Source organism: Hippoglossus stenolepis, chromosome 10 (genome assembly GCF_022539355.2).
Source record: "Hippoglossus stenolepis isolate QCI-W04-F060 chromosome 10, HSTE1.2, whole genome shotgun sequence".
Taxonomy (NCBI): Eukaryota; Metazoa; Chordata; class Actinopteri; order Pleuronectiformes; family Pleuronectidae; genus Hippoglossus; species Hippoglossus stenolepis.
In genome coordinates this window covers 417,505-427,785 of record NC_061492.1, presented here as the reverse complement: position 1 = coordinate 427,785, position 10,281 = coordinate 417,505, and the positions used below count along the sequence as shown (strand labels likewise).

Below are 10,281 nucleotides of genomic sequence, written 5' to 3'. Positions count from 1 at the left end.
AAATAAAATGTATGTAGACTTCCAGGAGCTCTGACGCCTGAGTGTTTGTCTCTCTGCAGTTTCATCCTTGGCTCATACAACAAAGACGACGGTCCCCAGCTCTACATGGTCGACCCGTCAGGCATCTCATACGTGAGTCCAACACACTGCGGTCACTTCACTGGGCAGCAGGGGTCAGGAGGTCGATAAAGATTCAGCAAACAAGTCTGGAAGGGACAGATTATAGATGACAGACAGAAGTTAGCAAGCAAGTCACACAATAATCAGCTTCCAGCAGTTGTCAGTGCACGCTCATGTGTTTTGGTGGCAAAGTGTGGCCTCTTGCTAGCTTCTCCACGATTACCAACACCAGCTTTAACCAGTCATTCATCATCCCGACTCTGATCCTCACCAACTCCGTGTCTCTTCCAAACAAGATGGATGAGATCAGAAATAAGATACATGACCTCATCACTGTGCATCCTGAAAACATCTGTGTGATTTAACATTCCAGCCAACTTTCAGCCCCTGTACATTGACTGACTTTTTCCACAAGAAGGGGAAGTATGGATTTCTAATGATAAATGTATTTAATACTCAATCGTTACATTTAATCAGTTCTGATATTGTTAAAAGATTGTCTTTATGACAGATGGGTTCATATTTGATGTATCTTTATTTTATATGAATATGTTGAGTATTGAGAGGAAGAGACCTGAGGAGAATTCAGCTCGTGATTAAAAACCTCCTGAACCATCAACACTGAAGGAATCAACATAAATATCAAATGAAATGTAATGCAATGCTGCGAGATAGCAAAATGTAAATGTTTGTTACCATCCTACTTTCAGTGTTACTGAACAGTCTGACTCCCCATTAGACCAGTAACCTAACTGTGTTTGTGTGTTCAGGGTTACTGGGGCTGCTCCATCGGAAAAGCAAAACAAGCCGCCAAGACAGAGATCGAAAAACTGCAGGTGAGTTTATTCATTTCCAACAGTCCGGTGGTCACATGCAGCAGTAAAATCCTTTCTCTGCAGCTCTATAGAAACGTGCTCAATTGAACAGTCATGAATCTGAAAAGTTGATTTAGTGTTTGTGTTTGTCAGATGAAGGAGATGACGTGCAGAGAACTGGTCAAGGAGGTCGCCAAAATGTGAGTCGCCAAATCCACATTAACCTTAACCTGAGTTCATCGGCCGCTAAACTGGATCTGTTTAACCCAAACTGAGACCGAACTCCTGACAGTTGTTTCTTCATTCGGCTGCAGCCATCACACTGACGATCATTAGTTTGAGTTTCAGTTGAACATGGACCATGTTAGTGCAATAATCCTGCTGGGGAAAAACTTGTTGAAAGAATCAGAATCTTCCTTCCTGTTGAAACTTACATCTCCATCATATAGCACTGAGACACGTGGGGGGGGCAAAGAGCAGGACGTCTGCCTCTGTCCTCGTGTAACTGACGGACTCTTAACATTTTTGTAGTTGTACTCTTTAGAATTTGTTGTTTTTCTTTTCAAGATAAATGTTTTATCGTCATGTGTAGTTTGTAATGTCTCTGTGTCGTGGTTCTTTCTCAGTGATACAGATATTAACACGCTGTATTCAAACTACAACCATGAACTGATAACTGATCGTGTACAAACACTTGGTCAGAACTGATCTCAGCTATGATACCAACTGTGTTTGTAGTCTGAGAGATAACGTGGTGTTTTCAGGTTTATTCTCTACTCCACTACATCCTCTTCACTTATGAGGCAGTGTCAGTAATTCTGGGACTCAGATATTCCTTCATATCATAGATCTTAAATCTCATTCATTATGATCTTAAAAATCTAAAATTGAACTCCTTAAAAACCTTCAGAAACCCTGAACTGAGTAGAATCTGCGTTCTTCCCATTGTATGAAGTATTAGCAGGTGCACATGATGATCCGCCAAAGGAAACTGGGAAGCATCTGAAATGTAATCGTGGCAGAGTAGTTGAGCCAACCTATCAGATGATGGTGATCTGGGAACTAGGGCCGCACGATATATGGAGAATTCATCGTCATCGCGATATCAACATGCACGATATATCGCAGAAGTCTGCTTGAACTGGTTTGTCTGTTGGTGCAGCGCGAATGATCGAGCCAGAGCGGAGCAGTAAATCACTGACGACAATGGAAATGATGCTTTTCAAATAGACCATAAAGCACTGGATGTATTGGGTGGTGGTTACCACAGTGTGACTGACAGCTAGTACCGTCCAATGGGTGCAGGTGTAGGTGGGCGTGCAGGGTCCTCTCAGTCAGGCTCCACCCCCCGCTCCTCTAAATATGGTCACGGTGGGTTGATATTTGACCTTGAGACGTTGGTGATGCAGCAGAATCGTTCCTGTCATCAGAGTTTCACATGCATGTCAGAGCTGTTTCAGCTCCAATAACGACACGTGTGTTTTATTCTATTTTCACTGCCCGTCTCTGAATCTGTCATGTTTCATTTTTCCAGAATCTACATCGTTCATGACGAAGTGAAGGACAAAGCGTTTGAGCTGGAGCTCAGCTGGGTCGGAGAAAGTAAGAACCAATCAGTGTTCTGCTTTTCTTCTCCTTGTACTGATCCGTCCATTTGTCTGTCGTTCCTCCATCGTCTCTCCACTTATTGTTTATTTTCCTCCTCTCCCCTCCAGTCACAAATGGACGTCACGAGCTGGTACCTAAAGATGTTCGAGAGGAAGCAGAGAAATACGCCAAGGTGAGCAGGTCACTCCTGTGTCCACCTGCACCATCAGCTCCACCCATCCATTCTCATGTTTGATCAGTTTCTTCAGTCGTGTGATTCTGGTGTTTGTCTTCTCAGGATTCTTTAGAGGAGGACGACGACTCTGATGAAGACAACATGTAAACCCCCTCGTCCCTGCCGACATCTCGGACTCTGCCCTCAATCTTTTATATTGTCTACCTTTTGATTTGAGAAAAATAAATAAAGTCTGAAAACAGTTGAACAGTTTCTTTGCTTCTGTCGGACTGACTCTCTCTTGTTAACTTGTAAAGCAGCTAGTAGCTGTTTAGAAAGGTGCTATATGAATAAAGTTTATTATTATTGTGACAGATTACTTTCACTGTGCAGGGTTAGTACTTGGTCCCTGACTGCAGGTACCCACCTCAGACCACAGCCTCTGAGCTGTTTCATCATCAAAGTCAATCAATCAATCAAATTTTATTTGTATAGCCCATATTCACAAATCACAATTTGTCTCATAGGGCTTTAACATGGTGTGACATCCTCTGTTCTTAACCCTCAACAAGAGTCAGGAAAAACTACTTAAAAACCCTTTTAACAGGTAAAGAACGTAGAAACCTCAGAGACACATGTGAGGATCCCTCTCCCAGGACGGACAGAAGTGAATGGATGTCAAGTGTAAAGGAGAACATCAAGATAAAGGTTTTAGCAGCATTGATAAGAATAAACATTTTGAAGTATAACTGAAGGTCAGTGATTTGGTGGATTAATGTCATTAATGGTCAAGTGTCTGAGGAGAAATACTATGTATCGAGCAGTCCTGCTTCAATCACAGTCCATGGTCAGCAGCCAGCAAGATCATGATCCACCATCAAGATCGGATGCCACTATAGTCCACAGTCATTATCCACTGCCGCCATTAGGATCCATCATCAGCTGCCACCTCGGTCGTGGTCCACCACCAGTATCTGATGCCAACACGATAAAGGATCTGCCTTTATTATCACGATCAGCCAGCACGATGCAGAATCCGCCATACTGGATCCACCATTACGATCTCTGATACGTGATCCACAGATCCTAATCCATGATGTGGCCACAGCCGCGGCCCTGGATCTGCGGACGATAAGGCAAAGGGACTCCGGGGAAGAAGTCAAGTCAGTAACGTATTGATGGGATATGAATTACTTTGATGTGATAACGATTGAGAAGAGGAAGGAGAAGCTGGAAAGAGAAGCTCCGTGTGTCATGTGTCCCCCGACCTTCTAGACCTATAGCAGCCTAACTAAGAGCAGGTCTAGGACAAGCCTGGACCAGCTCTAACTATAAGCTTTATCAAAAAGGAAGGTTTTAAGCCTACTCTTAAACGTACAGATGGTGTCTGCCTCCCGAACTGAAAGTGGGAGATGATTCCACAGGAGAGGAGCTTGATGCTGAAGCTCTGGCTCCTCCTCTACTTTTAGAGACTTTAGGGACGACAGCCTGAATTCTGGGAGCGCAGTGCTCTAGTGGGTTGATAAGGTACTAACAGCTCTTTAAGATATAATGGTGCCATATTGTTAAGGGCCTTGAAGGTGAGGAGGAGAATTTTAAATTCTATTCTAGATTTAACCGGAAGCCAGTGTAGCGAAGCTAATACTGGAGAAATGTGCTCTCTGTTCCTGGTTCTTGTCAGGACACGTGCTGCAGCATTTAGGACAAGCTGCAGAGTCTTTAACGACTTACTGCTGGAGCCTGAGAATAAGGAATTACAATAATCCAGTCTGGATGTAACAAAGGCGTGGATTAGTTCTTCTGCATCCTTTTGAGAAAGGACATGTCTGATTTTGGAGATATTACGCAAATGAAAAAAGGCGATCCTAGAAATTTGTTTTAAGTGTGAATTAAAGAATAAATCAGGATCGAAGATCACTCCCAAGTTCCTGATGTTTCATTGGAAGCAAGGGCAATGTCGTCTAGCGCAGCTATATCGTTAGATAATGTATCGCTAAGGTGTTTAAGTATTAGAACCTCTGTCTTATCTGAGTTTAATAAGAGAAAATTGCGGGTCATCCAGGTTTTTATGTCCTTAAGACATGCTTGGAGTTTAGTTATTTGATTACTTTGTTCAGGTTTTATTGACAAGTATAACTGGGTGTCATCCGCATAGCAGTGGAAATTTACCGAGTGTGTCCTGATAATGTTTCCAAGTGGAAGCATATATAATGAGAATAAAATTGGGCCGAGCACAGAGCCTTGTGGAACACCATGGTTAACTTTGGTGCGCACAGATGACTCATCATTAATTTGCACGAATTGGGAGCGGTCTGAGAAATAGGATTTAAACCATTTTAGGGCGGTTCCTTTAATACTAATTAACTGTTCTAGTCTCTGTAATAAAATGTGATGGTCAATTGTGTCAAATGCTGCACTAAGATCTAACAGAACGAGGACAGACACAAACATCTGAAGCTATTAGAAGATCATTAGTGACTTTTGCCAAGGCTGTCTCTGTGCTGTGATTGGCTCTAAACCCCGACTGAAAGTCTTCATATATATTATTTTCCTGGAGAAACTCACACAGCTGATTGGCTACAACTTTTTCTAGGATTTTAGACAGGAAGGGGAGATTAGATATCGGACGATAATTGGCTAAAACCTCTGGGTCTAAGGTGGGTTTTTTGAGGAGGGGTTTGATTACAGCTATTTTAAAAGACTGTGGTACATATCCTGATGATAATGACAGATGTATTGTGTTCAGTAATGAACTGTCAATTAGGGGCAGAATTTCTTTAAGTAATTTTGTAGGAATGGGGTCTGAGATACAAGTTGTTGGTTTAGAAGATGAGATTATTTTGGTCAGCTGATCGAGGCTGATCAGAGAGAAGCTGTCTAAATAATTGGTAAGATTCTCAGCCGTTTCTGAGTTTTCTATTCTTGATGGGGTATTAGTGCCAATTGAGGGCAGGAGATGGTTGATTTGATTTCTAATAGTTAGAATTTTATCATTAAAGAAATTCATAAAGATATTGCAATTTAGGGATCGAGGAATACTGGGTTCGGTGGAGGTGTGACTCTCAGTCAGCCTGGCTACAGTGCTGAAGAGAAACCTGGGGTTGTTTTTATTCTATTCTATTAGTTTTGAATAGTAGGCAGCTCTTGCTTTGTGGAGCCTTCTTATGAACTTTAACACTATTCTTCCAGTCTAGGAGATTTTCAACACGGTTGCTGGAGCTCCACTTCCTTTCTAGTTTTCTTGATACTTGTTTTAACTCATGTGTCTTGGAATTATACCACGGAGCTAATTTACTATGTTTTATATGTTTCTTTTTTAGAGGCGCTATTGAGTCTAATGTTAACTGTAATGAGTTTACAGAGCTATCGACGAGATGGTCGATCTCAGTGGAGCTCGGGTTTTTAATGAATTTGTTGTTTATATCGACGGATAGTACGGGTTTAAATGTAATTGGAATTATTTCCTTAAATTTAGCGACAGCACTATCAGGTAAACATCTAGAAAATGAGTTTATTATTAGTGGCATATATTCTGATAGTGAAAAATCGAAGGTTATTAAATTAAATGTGGCTGCTTCCATATCAGTAGAATATCCTCCAGTCATTTCAAAAGGTGAAGCCATGTGATGCCCTCTGACCCGCATCATGTGACTCCGTCCACTCGGACTCCGCCTCCACTCAGACCTTTACATGATGTCCACCAAGTCAAGTCCTAAGGATCTGAGTGTGAATGTTGTGGTTCGTGGACATATTTCGTCTCAGCCCTCAAAGTGTCTGTGCACGCCCCTGCCCCGCACTGAGGGGCCACGTGTCTCTGTTATAAATCACCTCCATGTTCCCGCAGAGGAAAACGACATCGATGGCTCTGACGTCACCGTGATCCTTTTACGTAAAAGCGTGGAGGTCCCGCCCCCTGATCTTAACTTGTTCCGGATCAGAAATAAAACCGTGAAGAACGTGAGTCTCACGCACGGACCCACGTCATTAAAGTGCGTGAGAGTCCAGTGATGGTTTCACCTCATGTCACGTGACAGACACCGCGTGTTTCAGAAACTTCGCAGTTTGACGTGTTCCCTGGAGCCGGTGACGTCACAGACCCGTAGAACCCGTGCAGGTTTTATGAATGAACGGATGATGTCACATGTTGTTCAATGTTGGTCACATGTTGGTCACGATGATCGGCGACATTTTAACTCTCAGTGTTTTGAATGGAGTTTGGTGCGCGAGTTCCCAGCACGTATAGGGGCGGGGCTTCCGACAGACAAGGAAGCCCGTTTAGCCAATAGCGACGCGTCGTTCCTGGGAAAACACGAGCGAGGCCAATTGTGAGCTCCAGTGGGCGGGTTTTCTTTCAAGCTCTCCTCTGATTGGATGACCCCGCAGCCGATGCCGTCATTTCCCTTGTGGCGCCGGGTTCGTATCGACAAATAGCGACACCAGAAGAGGAATGTCCAATTAGAATCGAGGATTATTTCGACCAATCAGATTTCTTTTGTGCAACGACCGCTGTGGCCGCAGCCAATCACGTGTGAGGAAACAGAGCCGAGCTCAACAGCTTGTTGTTCGTGGATCGTCTCTGAGCTCGAGAGGAAGCAGCCGCGGCCGCGACCGTGAGTAGAAACCCGGAGATTCTCCACAACACACGGTACCGAGAACCGGCGGAAACAAACGGTCCGCCGGGGCCGGGGCCGGGCGGGTGTCCGCGGGAGGTCGAGCCGAGCGCAGCGCGTTGAGCGGCGGGTGTTTGAGTGGAGAAATGTGAAGCTGCTCCGCCTTTGTGGAAGCGACACTTATTAAATAAATAACTTTGGTTCTGATTCGGTTCATAGAAACTTGGTTTGCCCGCCACACGGCGCTGACGCGTCCGGTGACCGGGTCCTGTCCTCGGGGAGCAACGGTTCAAATCACCGCAGGATCCAAACTGCTCGTTCCGTCGCTAGTTAGCCAAGTGGCTAAATTTAGCTCCGGAGCGAAGAGTGGAGCCGCCGCTCGCTCCTCCGCTCTCCCCGCGGCAAACAGCCGTTGTTTGGGTGCAGTTGGTGTCGTGGCTCGGTGGTGTCGCGGTGACCGGGACTCTCTCCCAGCAACTGGCGGCTAGCGGCCGTTTGAGGGGAAGGTAAAGTTAGCCGAGCTAGCCGAGCTGACATGGCGAGCAGTGATGGCGACGTGACTCAGAGGAGCTGGGAGCGGAGCGGGAAGGACAGCCCCGGCTCGTCCGGAGCTGCTTCCGCCCCGCGTCCCTCCTGCGAGCCGCCGACCTGTCGCCTCCGGCCCGGAGGAAGCGGCTCCACGTTCAGTCCCAGTGACGGTGGTTCTCCGGGTTCGAGGAGCTGTCGGTGCCACATATGAGATCCGGGCTGGGAGGAGGGGGGGGCTGCACCGAGAAGAATGCCTGAGCTAGCAGAAGTCAGAGGCTAGTTGTTAATTTATGTAACAGAGTTAGAAATGTGCTTTATTTATTTTTATTTATAATTTGTATTTGTGAATTTTATTAGTTATTTTACTTTATTAACGTTACCGGCGGAAATGACCTTGCTGTGCATCACCTTTTGTGTTCCTCCGAAAGTTAATACTTCCTGTCGACCCCCCCCCTCTCAGTGTTGGTTTGCATTGCTGAGGGTAGGTCACGTGCGGAAATGCTCCGCGCTATTTTATAATTTTCTCTGAAAAATGAACGGTTTAAATTGCATATTGTAAATACAAGTACACTGCGCTGCTGTTTTGAGTGTTGATATGTTTAGTAAATGTTTTCATTCAACTTTCACGGCGATACGTTTTACACGATGGTGGCGCCATTTTGTTTAGGAGCGTCGCGGGGATTTCGGCAGCCCTTTGAAATTAAATTATTTTATTTTGTATGTTTAAGAACGGAGGAGCAGCAAGAGGATAAAATAATCACAGCGAAACAATGTGTTGTTTTCTACAGGAGGAAGCAAATAACCAGCTGGAGAACAACCCGGAGTCCCAATGCACGTGTTACACTTCATCATGAAACAACACTGAACAGCTGCTGTTTGTCTTGCAGTGATCGTCAGAGTCGAGCTGGACTCAAACAGTGAAGATGAAGGTGAGTGTTGGAGACAGCTGCTTCACTTCTACATGTCTGGATTCACACTGTCACATCAAACATCATCTTCATCATCCTAAACAGGCCGGAGACACACAACTCTTCATCAGCTGCTCGTGGAAGTTTAGTTTAAATCCTCCCACTTCCTCACGGTGAAGATCTGAGGCTGTTCCTGGTCTCATGTGGATCTAAATCAGTATTTAGGTTTTTTAGATCAGATAAAACTTCTGGAATATCTCAACTTGTTATTGTTTTCAACATTTTATACAGCGAACCACGTCCCAGAAAATAATCTGCAGGTCTAATGACTTAAAGCTGAAACCCTTAAAAGCTGTTTCCAGTCATGAACTTTTCTTTCACTTATCAACAATATCTGTTGTAGAAATGATGTAATCCTGCAAACTAACTAACGCAGATGAAAACAGAACCTGGCTGCAGGTAATAACTGTCAGTACCAGTCGGGGGATCATGGGTCATTTTAGCGATGTGGCTGTGATACTGAGAAGTGTGAAAGTGTGTATGGACCTCAAATAGAAAACATTCCTTGGTTTAGGTGAGTCAGACCATACACCAGGTAAGCTTGGCCTGTTCCGCCTGTGTGGAAGCTAATGTTCTCTGTAGAGGGAGGTGTGTGTCCTGATTGCTGCCGGGATGTGGAAGGTGTGTTTCCAGCAGATTGAGCCTGCTCACCTGACGGTGGACGTGACGCAGTGCAAAGTACAGAGGAGCCTACAGGCCAAGATCAAGACTGTGAACGATGGTGAAGGTCAAGGTAAGACACAGAGGTAACACCAGGTTTGACGCAGACAGAAGTCCATGCTTGATCAGAGCAGTTTGTCTGAGTCCTCTGGTCACAGAAAAGCTAGCACCTGATCACAGTGGCATTCCATTTGGGTCAGTAATGATCTATTTAATCAGATTACGCCTTCCACGATTAAGTGTGAAGTCAGCAAGCGTTTAGGGTTTGCATAACAACAGTATCTCCTTAATCAAAGTCACATGATCAACTAAACACCAGTCAGCTGTCTCCGGCAGCCTGCGTGACCAGGGGTGGGCAGACGCAATATAGGTCCGGTATCCATGTACTGCTTCCAAAGTTACCTCCTTGCTGCATGTCTCACTTCCCCTCTGCCTTACCTGCGCTGTTCTTTGGTACATTAACGAGTAAAGCGTTCACCACCAATCAGGCTATTAGGACACGCATAGCACTGCAGGCTCATTTGGTGTCGTCGGATTTCACGAGTTTATGAAACATGATTTTCAAACACTTTAGTCAGGCGATCGCTTTGGCGCAAGGCTCACACAACGCGTAGAAGTGACGGGCACAACCAGGACCGCAGGGCCGTGCGACTGGAACGACTGATTCGCGATCCGGCATCAGCTCCACCTTTGTTTTATCAGAGCAGTTGACATGATTTGTTGATTGATGAACTAAAGAAAGTTTCAAATTGGTCGATTCTCTAAAATCTCAAGATTGTTGGTTTACGAAATGATAATTCAAAGTCATTTGCAGATGG

At 44.8% G+C, this 10,281-nt stretch overlaps 1 protein-coding gene across 1 annotated transcript in view; it reads left to right on the top strand.

Annotated features, from left to right (window-relative positions):
• The window catches only part of psma3 (proteasome 20S subunit alpha 3), a 7,587-nt gene extending 4,625 nt beyond the window's left edge, over positions 1–2,962 (top strand). Inside the window, exons 6-11 of the mRNA XM_035168498.1 lie at positions 60–132; positions 891–956; positions 1,089–1,135; positions 2,470–2,537; positions 2,651–2,715; positions 2,821–2,962. Of these exons, the coding sequence (XP_035024389.1) occupies positions 60–132; positions 891–956; positions 1,089–1,135; positions 2,470–2,537; positions 2,651–2,715; positions 2,821–2,865 (364 nt within the window). The 3' untranslated portion in view covers positions 2,866–2,962. The remainder of the gene's footprint in view (positions 1–59; positions 133–890; positions 957–1,088; positions 1,136–2,469; positions 2,538–2,650; positions 2,716–2,820) is intronic.
• The last annotated feature ends 7,319 nt before the right edge of the window (positions 2,963–10,281 follow it).